We start from the raw sequence: 22,339 nt of genomic DNA, 5'->3' as shown, positions 1-22,339 counted from the left end.
AGCCTTCTGCATTTTATCAATTTTCTTTCTTCTTACCATGGGCATTACAATAAATTTTTGCAAGGGGACAGGCCTTTGATATACATATAATTGAATAGTAGCTATAATAATACTAAAATAATTATTTTAGTATTTTTGAGGAGGCTTTTTCCTCAACACTTGACACAGTTGTTTTTCTTGTTTTTTTCACAGTTGATACGATATGAATAGTTATTCTGTTTTGTTATTAAATTTTACATACCTCACTCAAGAATAACCTTTGAAAGTTAGGGAGAAATTTTTAGTCGCTAAGTTTACATTATGTAACGTCTGACATAATGTTCTCATTCTTGGAATTTTGAAAATGTGTGGAACCACTTGATGAATTAACTAGTAGAAAATGAAGATCTGACCATAAAGTATGTCAGATCGTGACATATTTACAGTGAAATACTGTCTCCCGTTTATTCTAACATAACATCATGAGAAAAATGTCTTAACTGTTTTCATTCCAGTCATAAATCCTTGGCAAAGAGTTGAAAGAAAATTGCTACCATCTTTCCAAGTGTAACTTCATTGTTTCCGATGTACAGTTAACTACTTTCCAATTTTTGCAGCACTCATTAAATGTATTGGTACTTCTTAATATTGACCTATTATATGAAAATTAACAATGACAATACCAATATTATTATTGGTAGTTGTGTTAGTTCCATGAATGCAGTCCAGCAGTAGAATCATTTATCATGGCCTTGCTGATTATAAGAACCATGGTGCCACAACCAGGCATGCGAAAGTCACATAGAAGACCCAGATTCGATTCCTAAAATGGGTGATCTCGGTTGCAACTGTTTTGAAAAATTCCCTGTATAAAGTGCCTCTGGGGTTCACCCAGTCGCAAATCAATTACTACTTGTGGGTGTAAAAGTGGCCAGAACTTTGTACTGATCACATCAGCTCCAGAATGACAGGTCGAGAATGTGTGAGGCATTACCTCCACCCCCCACCCCCCTTTCCATATGTGCCTGCATGACATGGTGCAGTGCACAGGATATAGCTGTATTCTTTTATTGTTGATGTGTTAATTTACCCATATGCAAGGGATATCAAATTTTATGTTTATTACCAACACAAATAACATCTATTTCAATTTATTCTCATATAACAATATGGTAAACTTGGCATGTCTTAGTCTCTTTAACATTTCATATTTATATTGCCAGGACTAGAAATAATACTTAATTTGAACTTTGTGAGAATTTAGGTAATATCCTCTTTTGATATATTGAATGTCAACCAGTTTAATGGCCTAGCATGTGAAGTGGTTGCTTGTCGATCTCGCCTCCAAAGTTCCCTGGTTCAGATCCTGACCTGCCTCCAAAGTTCCCTGGTTCAGATCCTGACCTGGGCATGGATGTTTATGAATGTCATTATTTCTTGTTTTCATGTTTGTCTGGAGTCTCTGTAACAGTCGACAAAGGAGATACATCTGTTTCTCTTCCTACGCGATACTACTAACTGTATGAATGTGGGGACAATACTCACATTGTCTGTTATTGATGGATTTGCTCCAAGGTTTAGTAGAATATTGTAGTAATGTCCATTGTCCTTCATTGTGGCTGCATAATGAAGTGGGGTTCTTCCAGCATGGTCTTGTTCATTAAGAGCTTCTGGGAATCGACCACCAAGGTAGCGCACAATCTCTGTGTGATTAAACAACACTGCTTTGTGTAGAGGCGTGGCACCCAGTCTGTCTCTGGCACATGCGAATTTACGTCTGTCCAGATTGGCTTGCAAGTCCCTGAGGTTCCCTTGTGATGCTGAGTCATGGACTGCTTGAATCTTTGCCTGGGAAATAATTTTTTGTTATTACTTTTGGTACAATACAGTTATCACATTTGTAACTAGTATTACATCTCTCTGCCATAGGCATAACTTTGCGGGAGCAAGCAGGCACTTACCCCCTCCCCCATAAAGAAAATCATGTTTATTAAAATTTACAAGTTAGGTTGACCTGAGGAGCAAAGTAATGCAGAATAACATTTGTAATTTCGCAAACTTCACAGTTTCGAGTCCCCCCCCCCCCAAAGTTAAGTCCCAGATTTGATTCTACCCCCTCAAAATTAGGTCCCAAGTTATGCCCATGCTCTCAGCACTAGTTTACTATTCTAATTGGGTGACTCAAAAACAGTATTACAGTTCAGCATTGAACAGATAAATAAGTGTGTATACTCAGGCAGTTTTTTTAAAGCTACTTTTCAAAAGTGAGTTGCAGTTACTTCACTCAGAGTAACTCAGTTATCATTTGTTTGAAAGTAATTGTTTACAGTTACTTTATTTATCTGTAACTCGTAGGATATTGTGCATGCATGAACTACAAATGGGCTGTTCTTTTCTTTACTGATTATAACTTCTTTTCATAAAGTACAATAAGTCTAATTTATTTGAGTGTCATTTTCCACATTATATGTACATGTTTATGAAAGGCGCTGTATGTGAATTTTGCATACGACCAAGCCAAAGTTGGTTTTTTAAGCACATAAGCAAATTGGGATTGGACCTACAGTTTACATTGGGATAAGAACCATTATCTGCAACCAACAGAGATTAAACCCTGGATTCTGGGAGACCTGTTGGTCTTTGATCAATATTAATTACTTTGCATGTGGGACTATAGTTAGTATTCATAAATTTAAAAAGTAAATGGTGCATTATCTTACCAAGTAGTGGGGCACATTGTCCAAAAAGCTCTGCATCTCAGGATTGCTGGAGGTGTGGCCAAGGAGCCTTTCACCTTCACCATTTAGAATCATGGCTGCCAGTTGCTCTGTGTTTCCAGTTGCAATTAACCTGCCCACTTCACGGTCCCCACCACCTTGCCTTGTCAAGTAGAACTCAGCCAAATTCCCTTTCTGTAAGAATGGATTAAAAATAAAAATAAAATCATTTTTTTTCACTTGTAAGTCATGTGGTTTTAGGGGAAAAAAAAGTAGATTGTAAATGGGTTATGATAAATTCATATTTCTAGGAGCAAAGCCATTTGCATTATTATTATTGACCCTCTTACAGCCATCTCAGTAGCTGTTTGCATTGAGTGGTTGAGTGGTATTCTCATGATCTCACCACTGAACGTTCCAGGTTCAAGTCTTGGCCTGGGCTTGAGTGTTCCTTTGTGGGTGCACCTTCATGAATTTTGTATGATCATCATGATTACCCAAAAGCATCACTCAGTATGAAAAAATACACAAAATTTGACACTTTGAAGTAAATATCTTAGTTTTGTAATCAAATGAGAAAATCAAATGTTTTCCAACCATTTTCCTTCAACATTATACATCAGGTTTATATACATGTGTTTAGAACTTAATATGAGTACACAGAAAGAAACCTTGGATATAATGGATATAATAATTTATTAAGATATATCTCTTTGCATTCAATTTATGCAACCATGGCAAAGAAAACTTGTTGAAAATTTCCCAATCTTGCATTTAACAAATCTAGATATATGACTGATTAGTCTGTTTATAATGATCATGAGCCAATAATGATGGATCCTCAAGTCTGTACCAGAAAATTTTATGTTTGTAATTTGAAGTTTTTGTATTAGTCCATCTCTAGTAGTGCCAAAGACATTAAACTTGCAAGATCTGACAGATGAAAATAAGTAAATGCCCAAAAGTGCTTGTAAAATCACTTACCGAATCTTTAATGTCTACAGGAGCACCGGAATCAACCAAAAACTCGTAATTGTAATGAGCTTTGTCCACATCGTCGCACATTGCAGCACAGTGCAGTGCAGTTCTTCCTTCCTGCAAAATTACATTAATGATACATATTATCCATATTTTATTTGAATTATGGTTTTTGTCACTCTCAGGTTGGAACCTGATTTGTCGATTTTATTTTGTTTTATTTTTGAGATCGTTTATTCAACTGATTGATTTTTTTTTATCCTAAATCTAAAAAAGTATAATATTGGGAATTGAAAACATAATAAGTAGATATAAAACATTACACTGTGTGCTATTCTTATTATAATGAAACATTTTAAATTTACTTTTAAAGTGTATCACATCGAAAACCTTGAAATATGAACACAGAAAGTTCTGAACTTTTGTTGATACAAAACTTCAAGTGCACGTTCTCCGTTGAAAAAGTTCATTTCTGATTGTGAGAAATATTTTAATTTTCTTTTTAATACCCCTTTTCACTTAAAGAGGGACATAAATTAAGGATTTTTGAAAATAAGGAGATATCTGTACCTAAAAGAGATGAAGCAACAGGTATACAGAACAGCTTAATCTATATCCATCCTTTGATGTTGTTACAACGATTAAATCAAGAAGAATACAGTGGACAGGTCATGTACGTGATGGAAGAGGACAGAAAATATTACATGATTCTTCCACCGAAATCTGGTTGTAAGAAACCTGTAGGAAGGCCAAGTAAAAGATGGAATGGTAATTATCATATTATAATATTAAGGGGATCCTGAAGGAAATTTGTAAAGGTGGTCAAGAGTGGATAAAAATCACCCGTGATGGGACACATGGTCTTGTTGCTGTTGCTGTGGCGATAAAACTTATGATTTAGAGATAGATGAACGATCACACGTTTCATTCTGATTCTACCATCACAAAATTCAATGTTTCTATAAAATATAATTTACAATAAACTAAATGTGAATTTTTCATTGTTTGTTACGAAGCAAAATAATTATCGCACGTTTATGTATGGGGAATATCCCCCCTCCCCGTTTTGTTGTCAGGGACTGCATGCGAAATCATCAGTAGGCAGTATAGGGAAATAGAAGTATCGCCTTGTGCTTTAAATCCATAATTGGTCCCTTTTTTAAAAAACTTTCATTTGATCGAGTTTTTCTTTCCTTTATAATCATTGAGTGATTGACACATGGTATCGTCACCGAGGTTCCAGGTTCGAGTCCCGGTCTGTAAGTGTGCCTTCGCATCTAATCATCATCCATTTGTCGCGATGAACCTAAAGTGGCAGATAAGTGACAAACTAAGGGAACACAAAAATACAATTTCTTTCTACAAGTACGTTGTAGTGTTTGAAGCACTTCAGGAGAACCAGCTTCCAAGATTAAATGTGCCTTCGGTTTTTATTTCGCCTTTTTAGCTAACTTTTCAATGGCTCAAAAAAAAAGGTGTGACGTATTTGAGCACCATGTTGATTATTAAAACTATGTTTTCCTTTCGGCAAAACTTTTAGAGGTTTATTTCAAAAGGGCGCCGTCCTCCGTGGCGGAGTGGTTAGCACAGCGTTAAGGATCACGGGTTCGAATCCCGGCCTGACAATGGGTGTTCTTTTGAGAGTGTTTCATCATATCATCATTCATCTTCGAGATAAGCCAAAAGTTGCAGAAAAGCAAAGGAAAATAAACCAAATCAAGTATAAAGGATCAACGTACCATATCCTGCATTCGGACTCCTTGGGGAAACATGTCCTTAATGTGAGAAATTACATCCGTGTGGCCTCCTAAGGCTGCCTTATGTAGCGGCTGAGCCCCATGTTCATCCCTCGCCAGGACAAGTCTCTTGTTCAAATCTGTAAACCGGGAGACTTCCAGTAGGTCACCGGCTCCTGCCGCAGCATGCATTTTTGAGATGCGGTCCTGAAAGAGTAAATTTGGTATTAGGTGCGTATTGACCATTCAAAGACAGTACCAATGAGACATTAATTGCTGATCATGTGTACAGAAGGAGGAACTAATGGCGATGGATTTATTTTCGAGAGATTGTGAAACCACGTCGGTGAATGTCCTTCCAGTTTTTTTCATTCGTTCCAGGCAATTGCACAGGGTGGCTCCCTGTACTAACTACTTAATACTTTCGGTCAGTTCTTTTTCTGATCACCCTATATAGACACCAATACCTACGGAAACCTTCAGTAAAGCATAACAGCAGGGGAGGCCCAAAGAGTACTTTCTAACCGAGATGTATTGAAGCCCGAGTTACTCTCTGTATAGGAATCTGGTTTTGAAACATACACATTTTAACTTCGTTATTCATAAGATGATAACCATTATCTAGGCTAATCAAATAATTGTAGAAACAAGCAGTGTAACGTTTTATATATTGATTTACAGACACAATAGGTTGAGTTTTGTCAATTTTTTCTTAGGTGCTTCTAACAAATCAGAAGTCTTTAAATATGAAACTCGCAGTAAACTCCAAGGTATTTATAATTTTGAGTACTAGGGGCTGACAGACGGCTATTCATTGTGTGACGCAGGCCTCCCGATGGCGTAGTGGTTACGTCGTCTCCTTGTGGAGGTACTTAGTGCTTCAGATCCAAATTTGAAAATTGTAGGTTCAGTCCCGATTAACCTGTGAATAAAGAGGACTTAAAATTCAAACTCATTGGGTGGCACGCATCGAGTCCCATCGCCGCGGTTTTCTGACTTTCTAGACCGGGGCTCACTACTACAACACACAATAGAAGGAACAGTATCATCCAGTTCATCTGTAGATCCATGAAACTAATGCAAAAAATTAGAGATATAGTGACTGAGACAGAGGGGGGACGGGTGAGAGGGAGAAAGGAATAAGGGGAAAATATAAGAATATGGAGAAAGAAAAAGACAGCATTGAAAATCGAAGAAAATCATATTTGAGGAGAAATGAACAGAGTACGATTTTTTTTAAAAAAAATTCCATGACTGGGATGAAACCGCCGCCCCTGATCTTACGCCTATGCAAAGATATTTTAATATGAAAGGGCTGTTTTTATCTTCATATTGTTACAGAACTAGGTTGATATCGGGAACTCCCACTGCAATCGAGAAATATTTTCCGTTTCAAAATCAGTTTCTAAAGCATGAGGGTTTATTATAATGGAAACATTGCAACTAGTCAATCGAATGAATTTAATAATGTCATGTTTCAGAATAAATGCACGTTACTTGTCTTTAATGATCATTTTCTTGTTTCTGATAAGAATCAATAAATTGTTAATTGAGCAACCCCTCCAGATATGCTCAGCCATGCTGACGGGCAACTAAAGATTTGGTTTAGTTTGGTTTGATGCTTTAAGTCCACTTTATGCACAGTAAGGCTTATCGGGACTGGACCTACAGTTTAAAGTGGGATCCGAACCACTATGTGCCTCCACCGGGTATCGAACCCGGGACCCCTTGATTACAAGGAGACGACGCTACCACTGAGCCATCGTGGAGGCCCAGAGAACTAAAGAGACGAATTTCTTGAGAGTTGCATCAGCCAGTACTCTCGAATTGTCTTATTAGTTAATATAGTGAGTGAATTGTATCATACTTGTATCGGCGAAAAATGACTTGGCGTGTCAACGTATCACATACAGTCCCATTCTAACTACTTCATCCTTGGCAGAGTAACTATCAAAAGGGGACCATTCTTCGAAATCTGCTTTTAATAATGTAGCTACCGTTCCGGATGCTACATGCAATTGCTCTCTTAGAGTGAAAAATTATTGCGACCATGCTAATAAATAAGTGTATTCTCACTGTGCATGTGGAAGAAGCAATAGGAATAGTACTTTACCATATAAGAAGGCACACTCTTGATGAATCCTCTGACGTCTTCATTCCAGGATCTTTTCCCCAGAATCTTCTTCCCTTTGCCCTCTAGCACCAGGTCATCTAGTTTCTGCACGTCCCCGATCTTCACCCACTGGTCAATCTGGTCGTCCGTCACGGACTTCATGTTGATAGGCGCCAGCATCGGTGGAGTCTGCGGAGAGAGAGAAGGCAAGCGTGAACAACAGGGCACACTTGCTCGACACCGGGCTTAATTTAGGTACACGAAATCAATGAGATTGCGTGAGATTTTACCTTTGGCTTCTCTGGTTCCGGGGTCGGTTTCTTCGTCCTCTCTGGACTGAAGGAGCGGAGCATGCGCCAATCCCAGGTTAGAGGCACGGAGCTGGATGTCCGTGGTGCATCCGGGATCACCTTGAGCGTCTTGTGGTCAATTTCGTTCGAGTGGTGTCTGTAGTAGTTCGGCACTCTTCCCTTCTGCGGGGCAACAAAAGGAATATTTCATGAGTCTGCTTCGTTTCACAGATTTTAATTCTCTCTGTGGCATACTTTATTACCCTCGGTCAAAGAGTGGGCATGCACAAGAAAATGCGTCAGCGCCGATTGATTAAAAGCCACGACTTGGCGTATGCATAATTTCAGAATGGACTAATCGATCATTGATGAACGAGTCGCATTTTCTCGTGTTGGAGGGTTATTAACTCTTTGATACAGACCTTGTTTTTTTCTTATACTTACTTTGTCTAGATACTTTTCGTCGGATCCTGCTTCCAGTAGTAAGTCAAACATAGCACCTTCGTCGCGGTATGCGGCAGCATAGTGACATGGAATCCTCCCTTCTCGATCAGTCAGGGTAACTGCTTGAGGTGTGCGTTGTAGGATATCCTTCACTATGTCCTTGTGGCCTAATCCAGCGGTCTGAAACAGAGATTCCAGATATGGTTTTGGTTTCACATTTCAACATTTCTTTTAGAACAACTTCACTTTAAAGTCAGTGAGGGCCAAGGGCCAACTGCTGATAAAAATAGTTTGAGTTCAATTATGAATAGGCACGTAGAGTCATAACATTATATAGTCCTATTTTCTTCAGGGAACCGAAGTCTAAATGACTTCATAATCACCATTCGTGCAAATCAAAATTATATCTGCAAACCTAACAGAATCACTAGATTGCCTCGAAAGCGGAATCTGCTCAAAATGCTTTCTCTGTCAACTCGATTCCTAGTAATATAATCCGGTATGTAATAGCCAAACTACACAGAGTGCTTTATGATTCATGCGCTTGGAATCATGTAGTTTTTGTTGAATTTTGATTACACGGGAATAGTAACTTTTCAACTTTTTAATATGAGGGGCGTCTGAAAAGCAGGGGCGGTGCCAGAAAATTTTGAACGGGTGGGCAGGATCCACATATTGTTGAATTAGGGTGGGCAGATATAAAGTGTGTGTACACACACACACACACACACACACACACACACACACACACACACACACACACACACACACACACACACACACACACACACACACACACATATATACATATACAAATACGTGTATATATATATATATATATATATAAAGTTTCACAGTCATGGATTCTCTCTTCCTCTCTCTCCCCTCTTTCCCGATTTCGTTTGTATTTCTTTACCGTTTTCTTTTTGCTGGTGTACGTTTTCTTATCTATCCTTTGCATACCCCTTTCCTCTCTTCCTCTGTTTGTGTCCCCTTTTGTGTCTCTCTCACACACGCATATGCGCAATCCTTTCCCAATTCATTGAATCAAATTACTCATCTGTATTCTCTCTATCCACTCTATTCTAGAAAAAAGGTGGCGAAGAGACTATATTGAAAAATCAGTTGGCAGGCCTTGACCCTTCAAAGATATGTTGCTGCTCAGGATTTTCTCCCCTCTATCATTTCATCTGTCTTTCCTTGTCAGTCTTGATATAATCTCCCTATTTCTCTCTCATTTAAGTCACCCTTCCTTTCATTGTATCTCCTTGTCAGTGCTTTCAACTGATCACTCTCTAGTAGTAAGTATAGTGGCTATATTGTCTTATCCCTTCAAGTTAAGAAGGAATTTCCCACATACTACTATACTAGGTTTGATTGATTGATTGAGTTTGTGTTTTAAGTCCAGTTTATGCAAGTATATACTTTCTTAGGTAAACCTAGCAAATGACAAGAGGGCTGTACTTTTTAATTCATAATTTCACGGGGCGTCATGGCATTCTCTTTTACAATTTACAAAGGTCATCTCGAAATTAATGCTTCCTCTGCTGTAAAAAAATTGAGTGAAGCAGGAACAATTGGAACGTTTGTGTGACAGTAGATACACATGTTGAGTACCTATTAAGGCTATTCAAAATACTGTCCTTTACTTTCGATACATTTCTGCCACCGTTCAATCCAAGGCCGAGATCCGTTCTGGAAAAACGTCGGAGGTTGTTTTTTGACCAATTTATTAACAGCGATTTTAATGTCTTACACGTCGTGGAAATGCTGTCAACGCGAAGATTGTTTTTGAGGGGGACAAACGAATGGAAGTCCGGTGGGGCTAAATCAAGACTGTAAGGGAGTAGGGGCATTACTGACCACCCCATTTTGACAGTGCCCAGTGAAGTTTCCATTGACACGTGGGGACGGGCGTTATCGTGTTGCAAAACAACAGTGTCCAGTGGAATTTGCTTTCTTTTTCGTCGAATAGCGGCCCTCAAGTTTTTAAAATCCTGCACATACCGAACATTGTTCATTGTTGCACCACGTTCTGAGAAGTCCGTGCAGATGACACCCTTTCTGTCCCAGAACATCGTCACTCTTTATCTGTTATCATCCGTCGCTGAGGTTGCAGGTCTGCCACTTCGATGTTTATCCGTCACCGAGCTTTCCCCCTCTCGGAACTTCTTCATCCATCTTCTAACATTGCTAATGTCAATTGCGTCCTCTACATATGACAATTGCAGCCTGCTATGAATCTCCCGTGCCTGACAACCCTCTGTTTGCAAGAACTCGATCACAGCTCTTTCTTTTTCTCTGCTATTCATGTTGTTTACTTAATTACCCGCAAATGAAAAATTGTGTGCATTAGTAACATATCGCATTATATGTGTGTGAAGTTTCATTGAAATCCGATAACAATGTAAGGAGTTATTAAGGTGAAGGCATTTATTAATTTCGGGATGAGATTTGTACTTCATTTAGATTTTTCGGCTCCCGCGGCCGAATTCCGCTGCCACGTAGCTATGGCTCTGAACTAGACAAGATTGTAAGGAAAGCAGACATTGCGAGCGAAGAGAGGAAGAAAATTTTACGAAATGTATTTTTGTTTGTATAAAATTTCAAATCGAGGGAGACAATTGGCCCTTTGTGCCCCCCTCCCCTTGCAGGTGCCCTTGGCCATCTAAAAGAACAATGCAAGAAGTAGGTGAAAACTAATTCCATCTTGAGTATCCTTTTGTCCTGCTACTTTAGATTCTGCTAGTCTTGCTTTATTTTACTTAAATGTTTGCCCCCCCCCCCTTGGCCCCCTAGAATTGATTCCGTCAAGATTGGGTGGACAATGCCACCCGCCCCCCTTGTGGCCACTGATATAAAGTTGGCACCCTCGGATTATCGCACTATCGAAATCCATGGCCAAAAACGATCTGTTAAGGAAGCCTTGTCATGGCTTCATACCACATGGAAATAACGCGAAAATTGTGTTTTTATTTACATGTTTGGTTTTTTTAGCTATTTGTTTTATCCTGTACGATTTTGTACTCCTCGCCTCGGAAAACGCGAAAGCCACAGAAGTGTTAACTGGATCATAAAGTTTTAAATAAGACAAAATTGACAGGTATTATTCATGAACGTATTTTCTAATGAATTTCCTTATATTAGTAACGTAATGTAAATCCAAGAACAGAGGAACTTCTTAGAGACGAATTTGTGAGACTTTCTAGTATCGACAATATTCATAAGAAAAACGTGTACGGAGTCAATGCAAGAATATCCTTTTTTATTGAAGCATTGACATTTTCCTAAACACTTATGTCTTGATTTTGTTCGGGTGGGCAGATGAATTTTTGGGTGGGCGCTTGCCCACCCTCGCCCACCCGTCGCTGAAAAATTATCGACCCGACCAAGAAGGAAATTATCTAGAACCATGAAATTTTGCTGCCATTACACATTTTAACACCGAAGTTCAACACACTTGGCATATTGTGTCACAAGTTTCTTTAACCCTTCCAAAAAGAATTGTCAGGTTTGCTATAAACTCTGAATCCTTGCAAAATTTCGGTCCTTTCAGTGTCTTTTAAGGTTAGGAAACTGGTAATAATAGTCAGACTGAGCAGGATGTATGTAGGGTGGACGGCATACGCACTGAAACCCAAAATCCTTCAAAACAGTCATTGTCTTCTGAGTCTCATCTGCAAAAAGAGAATACCTTTCCAAATTCTTCTCCACCATGGTTCCTGACAACAAATGAAAATATATTGTTATGATCCTGCAAATTGGCACATTACGCTATGAAATAACACTCTTTACAGTGACAATGACATTGGGAAGGGTTCGGGCCGAGAACTTTTCATCTCCCAAGTATTTTAGTCTTGTATGGAGCCTTCTGTGTATACCTAATTTGCAACTGACGATGTAGAATTTTCTTGTTTCTGGTGCAGGCATAAGCCCTGGCCGTCAAATCCTGCAATACCTTCGTAATTCTTGTGCGCATGTTTAAATGACTTGTCTGCAATAAAGGGATAAGTAATATAGACATAGATTCCAACATTACCTTATGGAGTGGCGTTAGACCATTGCGATCTTTACTGAGCAAGATCTCTGGAGGAACTGGGGCTTCTGTGCACTCCTGAAACGTGGACAGGTTGTTCTTCACAGCGGCTCTGTGCGCTTCTTTTATCGTACCCTGCAAAGAAATGCATAATTTGATTAGATCTTAATTCTTGCGGTAATACAGTAGTAATCTTAAACAGTTTAGATTTTGTAACCAACCATTCTTCTTCACATGCACACAACACAGCTTCCAATCTGCATTTTCGGGTTGTAAGGCGTGCTCCTTCCACGTAGTGCACCCAATAGTCAACCTCACTTCCACGTAGTACACCCTGGACTGCAGACTAATTCTGTGACGTCCTGTGTTTTGTCTTTATTTGGACTGAGCGCCCTTTTTAGCCTCAACTTTTAACCAAGGTAAGGAAATGTTAGTTTTCAGACACGCTTTTATTTTTGTTATGATAAGGGGCTGGACCCCGTATAGTGTGACGGGTGCAAAATAGCCTCAGTGCTGACGCACCCAAAAATAAATTAATTCAAATTTTAAAAAATCTGTATTTTCGTGTATTTTATCCTTATGTTTTAAATTTGAGAGTACTATTTCTTTAATATTTATCTATTGCTCGGTTAATAAGCTAAGGATGCATGTCTCTTTCAATCGTACGGGAAAAAAATAATTTTGCAGTTTTTGTTAATCTTGTTATTCACATGCGCACATGTTTCTCAACGTTATTGCGCTCACACACACACACATACACACATATATACATACATATATGCTTTCAATGTGTAATTTATTAAGATAATCATAAATGACTCACGCAGCGTCCAAGTTGCTAGAGCATTACAGCGAATTGTCTCGTTGTTACAAAAATAAGTGAGGATTGGTATTGCTACAGACCAATGTACGTGAACGTACAGCGTGCCCAGAAATGTCACTGGCTAGTGAGGTGGATGTCTCCTATTCGATCGCCTGTACATTATGTTCCAGATTTTCTCGAATCGAAGGTTTCTTGTTTACGATATCTGAGGTTAATAAGAAGGGGATATATCCTTTCCCTTCAAGTATACTATGTTTCTGTAGTTTCCTCTCTCTTTCTCGCACATAATGTATGTGGATTGTTAACTTGCCAGCTGCTCAAGTATTTTCTTCAAATCCATTTTATGTCCTTGGTTGCATGAAGTCAAAATTAAAATTCCGGAAATATTTAACGCTCTGAAATTGTAACCAGATTTTATTTTATTATGAGCAAAATGGGTTCGCTTATGACATAACGCCAGTAATTAGGAGTTGACGGAAACTGAATCTTTGCTCATTTATGTATTCCAACTGCATATTTTGTATCCCTGCACTAAGTATCCTGATACACAACTCGGGTATTTAAATGTTCGCAAATGCTCTTAATAGCCACAAGTAACACCTGCATTATAAATAAGAACTTTCATTTCTAACTAACTAACTAACTAACTCTCTAGCCTTCTTAAACCCGAAGGTTCATGGCTGCAGCAACACAGGCCTTCCATCTGTCCATATCTTGAGCAAGATCTATATACTCTTTTCCATCCCTACCGATTTCCTTTAGGTCTACCTCAACGTTGTCCCTCCATCTTCGTCTTGGTCTTCCTACAGGTCTCTTACCATCAGGTTTCCCAACAAGAATCCTGTAAATTCCTCTTTCCTCTCCCATTGCGGCACATGGCCTGCCCACCTAAGTCTTCTTGATTTAATCATTCTAATAATATCTGGACATGAATACAAATTATGTAGTCCGAAATTATGTAACCTTCTCCACTCACCTGTCTCCTCATCCCTTTTAGGTCCAAATATTTTCCTAAGGATCTTATTTTCAAATACTCTCAATTTATGTTCCTCTTTCAATGTAAGGGACCAAGTTTCACACCCATATAATACTACAGGTAAAATTACTGTTTTGTATATTTTAACTTTTAGTTTCTTAGATATTAAACGAGAAGACAAAAGTTTATGAAGAGAGAAGTAACATGCATTTCCTGAATTAAGCCTACTTTTTATTTCCTCTTTAATATAATTTTCACATGTTAATATTACTCCTAAGTATTTGAATTTGGAAACTGGTTCAAACGAGTTGTTATCAATAATTAGATTTTGATTGGTTTCGACCTGTAAGCATATATTTAGTTTTCTCTTTGTTAACTTCCAAACCTATCTCTTTAGCAGTTTTGAAAAATATTTTAGCATTATTCTTGATTGTATTTATATCATCCCCTAATAAGTCTACATCATCTGCATATGCTAACAACTGAGTCACACCGTTTAATTCTAGTCCTTCGTTAGTTTCTTTTACCTTCCTAACAGCATATTCTAAGGAAAATTAAAGAGCAATGGAGATAATGCATCTCCTTGTTTTAACCCATCATGAATTGTAAATTTGTCAGATACATTAATACCCACACGAATTTTACTTTCTGTTTCACTGGTGCATACTTTTATCATACTAACAAACTTCTTAGGTATTCCAAACTCGACTAATATATTATATAATTTCTCTCTTTTGACCGAATCATATGCTTTTTTGAAATCAATGAATAGCTGATGGACATTTTGATTATATTCCCACTTTTTTTTCAAGTGTCTGTCTAATGTGAAAAATTTGATCTGTAGTTGATCTATTACGTTTAAATCCACATTGATAATCACCTATAATTGCATTAGCATATGGGGTTAGTCTTGTTAAAAGAATGTTAGATAATATTTTATATGTTGTTGAGAGTAGAGAAATTCCACGGTAATTATTGCAGTTCCTTTTATCACCTTTTTTAAACACAGGAACAATTATGGATTCTTTCCACTGTTGAGGGATTTCTTCTTTATTCCATATTAATCAAATTAATTTATGAATTTGGCATATTAACGAACTTCCACCATGTTATAATTACAACCTTGGTGACAATGAAGTTCGACCAGAAAGGAATACGGGATTAAATGCACAGAGGCATAGGAGGTGGAATGGGTGACCCGCAGAAGTGATGCATGTGTGTAAGAGGAGGCATGTGAGCAGGCAATAATCGTGATCCCAGCATGTTGCACCCAAGGTCACGTAAAGAACGAAAACGGGGAACTATACGCGTGACATTGAACTTCGACCAGGCACTAGACCCATACGGAAAAATTCCAGATAGTGGCACATTCGACGGAAGCATGACGTCACGGACACGATAAGGGAGTCCGCCGTATATAAGCGCGTGCTGTGCACCGAGGAGCCGCAGTGCATCATCACCGTGGCCAGGGGCAAACCTATTGACAACACCGTGAGGAGAAGAGTGGTGGAGTTGCAACGGGATGGACTCAGTGAACGGGAAATAGGGCGCCAACTGAACTTACCCAAGTCAACCGTCCACTGCATCATCAAACACCACCAAAATACGGGTACTACAGAGCCAGGTAAGGCCCCCGGTCGAAAACGCCTCCTGAGCGTGCGTGACCTACGGATATTTAGGCGCTATATCCAGACCAACAATCATGTTTCTGTGGCCGAATGACGACTGTGGACTCGAGAACGCTTTCACATTGAAGTGTCAACCAGAACCATTCGCCGTTACCTACAGCGATGCTGTTACCGAGTGTACAAGGCGAAACGTAAACCCTTCCTTTGCATGTTGAACAAAGGCAATCGACTACGGTGGGCACGAATGTACCGGGGATGGACATTTCGACAGTGGAACAGGGTTTTGTGGACGGACGAATCCATTTTCAATGTTGTGTACGGGAAAATACGGAAAACAGTCATTTGTCGGAAGGAGGAACAGAATGAAGCCAAATGTTATGCACGTCGGGTAGAGAAACCTGCGTCAGTGATGGTATGGGGATGCATGACGGCATCTGGGGTTGGCCCACTACACGTCTGTGAGGGCATTGTGAATGCACACGCCTATACACGCATACTGGAGCACAGTGCGAAGGCACCTGTTCCAAAGGCGTCGTCTCATCTTTCAACACGACAATGCCAGGCCTCATACATCGCGGCTGACAAGAGAATGGTTGACTCGCCATCACGTGCGAACTCTGCCATGGCCAACATCGAGTCCCGACCTCTCGCCCATTGAGAATGTGTGGCGTGTTCTTAAGCGACGTGTGCAACAGAGGGGACCCACGACAGTGGCTGCTCTTATCGCCTGCCTGCAGGAGGAATGGCACCGCATCGATGTGGAATACCTTGAACGAGTCGTCCGCAGCATGCCCCGACGCATTGCCACAGTTATTCGCCGACGGGGCGGCATCACACCATGGTAAACAGGATCCCCTCTAACAGTGGTCGAACTTCAATATCACGTGTAGATGGACAAAAATGTTTTATTTTGTGTGGACACCATACATTGCTGCGTTGCAGCGGAAATTTATGTTTTCCTTTGTTCCATATAGCCTGCTGAATAAAATATGTTCAGCATATGCATGTGTTCTCCTTCTTTCATAACGCACTCCTATATTTGTGACTGGTCGAACTTCATTGTCACTAAGGTTGTAACTCAGCTGGTATTAAATCTATGCCAGGTGCTTTGTTATTCTTTACCCTTTTAATAGCATCTTCAACTTCAGTCAAGTTAGGTTCTGGAACTAAAGGTTCTGCTGTGTGCACTTCATTTACTTCTGATTTATCTCCTACATGAACATTTAAAAGGTCATTAAAGTAGTTCTTCCATCTATTTAGAATATCGCTTGGGTCAGCTAGAAAATCACAGTCTTTATCTTTTATCAAGTTTATATTTTATCAAGTTTATATTTTCATCATCATTTAAATCCTGCAAAACATCGAATCTATTGGACAGTTTAATTTGGTAATCTTTTTTACTTTACCTTTTTTACAAATTTTCCTGCATTAAATTTTAGAACTTTTAGATTTTGTTGCTTATGATTTATCACTGCGAGTCTTTATCTTAATTTAGCAATTACTAATTAATGGTCACTGGCACAGTTAGCACCTCGATGTGTACGAACGTCAATTATACTAGTATGCCTTCTCTTATCAATGAGAATATGATCTATCTGATTATGAGTTTTACCATCTGGAGAAGACCAGGTATATTTATGAATATCTTTATGTTTAAAATTGGTACTTTTCACAATTAAATTCTTTGAGGTTGCAAAAGTAATCAATCTTATACCATTATCGTTACTTAATTAATGAAGACTTTCATTTCTTTAACGAAAATATATTCTTTAATTTGTTCAACGTTTCTATGTAATCCACACACATCTTTCTCAAGAGCTAAGAATACAATGTAAACCTTGATGGTTTAGCTACCAAGGGAACGAAACTCTGTATTTATAACATTATTCATTTGCTATATTACGAACCGTAACAAATCCTTGTCTTCATTCACTTTTTCATCCGTAAAATATGATGTAATCAACGACCCAAACTCTTTGATAAATGCTTTTCTAACACATGTATTTGGGCAGTTCAAAACAAATAAAGGGGGGATACTTAAATCGAGAGGTAAACTTGTGGTTTGCAAAGGAAGCCGGTGTCATAGTATAGCCACTACTGATTTCATTTTTATAAACACGCTACGCAATAGAGAGATATGCACATGTAAAGTTGCAGAATACGCTTACCATGATGTAAGGGACTGCGTCCAGGAATCGTTTGACGCGAGGACTGTTGCTCGTTTCGACGAGAAGTTTGTCTCCGTGGCCTTCCCATATGATCTGCTCCAGTCGTGCGAGGTCCCGGTCGTGGATCCAGATACGGATGTTGGATCGCGTTATGTTTAATCCTTTAAGAAAAATAAGACATTTCGTATGATTTTTTTAATGTGTCCGGGGTAAAAGTATAAAAAATAACGAATTATAATGTGAGACCCACTCGTTATATACAGGGAACGGGTTTATATGTAGTAAAGATGTGTCAAGTATGAAATACATATTTAGTTATTGTCACCAAAATATGGAGTTAAATATGAACTTTAAATTGTAAAAATTTACCTTTTTAATAATATAGGACACTACAAGAGCTACATAAAATACAGTACGCTTACATTGACATTAATTAATTGTAAAACAACACAAAATGTGTTTTCATTTTCTGTTTCCAAAACAATGAATAACGAGATTTTGTTGTAAGTGTTCGAACGTGAATTTCCTTCTGTTGTCTCTTAAGATGGGTTTATATTGACTAAAACTGCGTTCAAAATTGCATGAAGTAATGGGAGTATATTTCAAATTTGTCAGTTATTCGCAAGAAATTCACCCAACTCTTTCGGTCACAGGGAGACATGTACTTATTGCGCGAATATGGAGTATATATGTTGAGAAATTTTCTAGAATATGGAAATAATATGCAAAAATAACTAAAATATGAGCCAAAACCTAATATATTAGGCGCATCCAGAAAGTAATTTTCCCTGGGGTCGTGCACAAAAAGGAAACATTATTTCATTCAATGATTTATTGCTACAGATACAGCACTTGTCTAGTTACTTGTCAACATAATTCCCGCTGGAATTCAGGCAACTTCTGTATACCTGCGTCGTAGAAGTCCGCCGCCTGGGCACCGAACCACTGTGTGACAGTCGTCTGAACCTCTTCGTCGCTGTAAAAATGTGGACCGGACAGGAACTTTTTCAGGTGCAAGAACAGGTGGTAATCACTCACTGGGAGCGAGATCCGGGCTGTACGATGGATGATCGAACACCTCCCAACCGAACCTGTCCAGAAGGGCTGCGGTGCGCCTAGCCATATCCGGCTTCGCATTGTCGTGCAGCAAGATCACCCCGGCACTGAGTTTACCGCGTCGCTCATTCTGAATGGCTCGTCGCAATGTCCTCTGTTTCACAGTAACGGTTAGCGTTCACAGTCTCACCTCTGGGCAGAAACTCGATGAGCAGAATGCCTTGTCTGTCCCAGAACACCGTGCACATCACTTTTCGCGCCGACACAATCTGTTTGAACTTCGTCCTGCATCCTGCATGGAGATCCACTGTGACGCCAATGCATGGACTGCTGCTTGCTTTCTGGAGTGCTGTATGCAATCCACGTTTCATCCCCTGTGATGATCCGGTTGAGAAAATCGTCATCATCATGGTAACGCTGCAGAAATGTCAGCGCCGTGCCCATGCGTTTTCCTTTGTTTCGGCACCCACCGGGCCGAATCTGTAGAAAATGGCTGCTGAGTTCCGTGATCTTGACGTAACGATTCTCCAATATGCGCTGCTGCACCTGCTCCACAAGCTCGTTCATAACTGCCGATCGCTGCCCACTGCGCTCGTCGTCATGCACATTTTTCCGGTCTACAGTAAATGTCCTGCTCCAACAACGCACCATATGCTTCCTCATGACGTATGGCTCATACACCTGACAATGAATTTCAATCGGCTGTATGTTTTGTGCGTTCAAGAACTTGATCATCGAACTAACCTCGCACGCGGCGGGAGATGGAATAAGAGCCGCCATGTTTCATCGCTGCCGCAAGGCTACTGAGGACTTTCGGGAGGCGTCTTCTAGGACATTCAGTAGCCTCTCACGCATGCGCAAAACCGGTTTCAATACGCATGGCCTGCCACCTGTGGGCGAGTGGGAAACTTACTTTCTAACTGATATCAGCTTCATACATAAATATATATTTACATATAAATCCGTTCCCTGGTTATATATGTATAATCTAATGTTCGGTCGGTAGGAAATTTCTCCTGGATTTCTTTTGTCACATTTCCAAAGTCGCTCGTGCAGCCACGTCATCAGTAGTTATGCATGACGGCATAAGAGCGGCTATTGCCTCACTCGAGATGTACCCAGGCTGCCTGGCCGCCTAGATCTCCGGATTTGACTCCTGTGGAGTTTTTGGCATGCGATTCATTAGAAACTGTGTGTACAGTCACGGACACGTGTGGGTTGTGACAATCCCAATGGAATTGTTTCAACTCAGAAGTGTCCATGACTGTACCAGCGAAAAGTTTGGGATTCAAGCAGTTGCTCTAATAACGCCCCAGGCGCTGGAAAACACTTGGCGAGAACTCGAGTACTCGTTTTGACATTAAACTTTTTAAAAACTTGCTGAGTTACCTCGTAGAATAAGAAAAAAATATATATTTCAGTTAACTTTAAAGCTGATGAGATATGTGTGTGTGTATTTTTGGATACTTTTATTCCGGACACTCTGTACATGCGCGCGCGTGTGTAGTGCCATTCACTTTAAATTTACCACCGAAATACATTGACAATAAAGTAATATCTGTGTTGGCTAGGGTTACTTGGTTTCATATTTTTTTTCCCCGGACGTGTGCTGCATTTTGAGCAGCACATCATTTCATTAAGGAAATACACCTTTGAGTTGGAGTAAAGAAAATCGTAGAGATATTCACAAAAACTGACTGCTCGGGGGCACATGTAGTAGTGCCATTGATCATAAATCTGGGAATTTTGTGCTCAAGAATTAATTTTAAAATTAATCAATTTTTAAAAATAAAAATGTGTCAATTCCACATAAGTTACTGTAAATAACGTGTATTCCTTTTTATGACAGTTGTTGCTTATAGTAATCTGGTAGATCAATGATGATAGGATGTAACCACGTGGACAGAGATAGAAAATTAAACATATACCATAGTCCCACTTCAGAACAACGTTTGTATTTTTTTCTTGGAACATGTATATTTGGTTTTAATACACATTTCAACTCTACGTTCTTAACTGAGGAAAATGTTACCAACGACATGCAGCAGTGTTGCATACTTTAGAAATAATAGAGGACAATATATCGTCTAAGAAGAGCACGTTAGAGACTGCATGTTTGTGTATGAATACATGCATAAAATATCAGTATTTATTATATTAGACTAAAGCATTTATATCAAGAATGTTGTTGTGCATTTGCATTTATATACTATTGATATAAATTTGAGAAGTCTCCCAAACAAATTTTAACTTAAGCAGGATGTCATCAATGCAGCCATACGCGATGGAAACTTTATGCAAGCCTTCTTAAACTCACATTACTACAGATGAGGGCGGGGAATCGCGTTGTCGGATCGAAGGTCACAGTTTTTGAAATATCATAGAAGCCGCCCAGTAATAATAACATATCGACTGGATTGCTGCCACATGTTATCGATCATTTCATTGTCCTAGTGTCCTGGAAACATGAAAAAAAAAAACGAATGCTCTCATTGAAAGTTATTACATGAAGTAAATGGAAGTGACCTAGTTTTCCAGGGATATGGATTAAATATTCGACCACACTGTAGTTTTCGTTTCTAATGTTTCGTCAAACAAAACACACCTAATAGAGAACACATTATGATAGCTAAACAGGCCCGTAGCAGGGATTCTTTGTAGGGGGGGGGGGCGAAGTCAATCCTAGAGGGGGCAAATTTTTAATATCAATATATCATTGGCAGATATAGCAGGGTAAACGGAGGCACTTGCCCCTCCCCCAAAAGAGATAAGTAACAGAAAAGGGATGATATCGTGAAACTTCAACGAAAAAAAAAATCGAGCAACATCAAATAGCAATATTTCGATAATGACCTTTCCAGATTGTCAAAGAATATAAAGTTTAACATAAATAGGCTAATAGGGACTATATCTACTTTATATTTACAGGTCGATAATGTTAATAGACGATTAATATAAACCAACAGCTTTGGGCCTCTCTGCAGAACTGATTAAGGGAGCCCTTTATAAATCATGCTTCATAATGATTCCCTCTATAGTTTCCAGTATGCAAGATTTTTACGCAGAAAGGAATCTAACGAGAATCCAACACCATTGTGTTGTGTTATGCAAGAAAAATAAAATTAATTAAATAATAATGGTTACATATTATCTACACTTTGATGAATTGTGAAAAAAATTGTAATACATTTTTTGTAGGCCTACTTGCAAAAACATTAAAACACGGGTCCCTTACTCCACCACGGATTCTATTTGCTTCAAATGAAAGACTCTTGCATCAATACAGACAATGTTTACCTACTGGTTACATTAATCATTTTGCAAAATATTGTGTTGTTGAAATACATGTGTTTGATACCAGAAAAACAAATAGGAATCCCTTGATAGATCAATGA

The 22,339-nt window shown here is 39.1% G+C and overlaps 2 protein-coding genes across 6 annotated transcripts in view; one reads left to right on the top strand and one right to left on the bottom strand.

Annotated features, from left to right (window-relative positions):
• Positions 1-22,339, top strand: part of LOC145986463 (uncharacterized) — a 199,620-nt gene that overhangs the window by 49,981 nt on the left and 127,300 nt on the right. The gene's annotated exons all lie outside the window — the stretch shown is intronic.
• LOC145986462 (uncharacterized) overlaps positions 1-22,339 on the bottom strand; it is a 120,030-nt gene that overhangs the window by 28,316 nt on the left and 69,375 nt on the right. For all 3 annotated transcript variants that reach the window (XM_083120500.1, XM_083120501.1, XM_083120499.1), the window contains exons 5-13: positions 17,889-18,049; positions 12,297-12,428; positions 8,258-8,437; positions 7,814-7,996; positions 7,524-7,712; positions 5,414-5,617; positions 3,681-3,791; positions 2,700-2,891; positions 1,525-1,827 (exon numbers count right to left, since the gene is read on the bottom strand). In XM_083120500.1, the coding sequence (XP_082976626.1) occupies positions 1,525-1,827; positions 2,700-2,891; positions 3,681-3,791; positions 5,414-5,617; positions 7,524-7,712; positions 7,814-7,996; positions 8,258-8,437; positions 12,297-12,428; positions 17,889-18,049 (1,655 nt within the window). The remainder of the gene's footprint in view (positions 1-1,524; positions 1,828-2,699; positions 2,892-3,680; positions 3,792-5,413; positions 5,618-7,523; positions 7,713-7,813; positions 7,997-8,257; positions 8,438-12,296; positions 12,429-17,888; positions 18,050-22,339) is intronic.

The sequence above is a fragment of the Lepisma saccharinum genome, chromosome 4, assembly GCF_977018435.1.
Source record: "Lepisma saccharinum chromosome 4, izLepSacc3.1, whole genome shotgun sequence".
In the NCBI taxonomy this organism is placed as follows: Eukaryota; Metazoa; Arthropoda; class Insecta; order Zygentoma; family Lepismatidae; genus Lepisma; species Lepisma saccharinum.
Note: the sequence above shows the minus strand (reverse complement) of the source record. Positions and strands in the feature narration are given on the sequence as shown.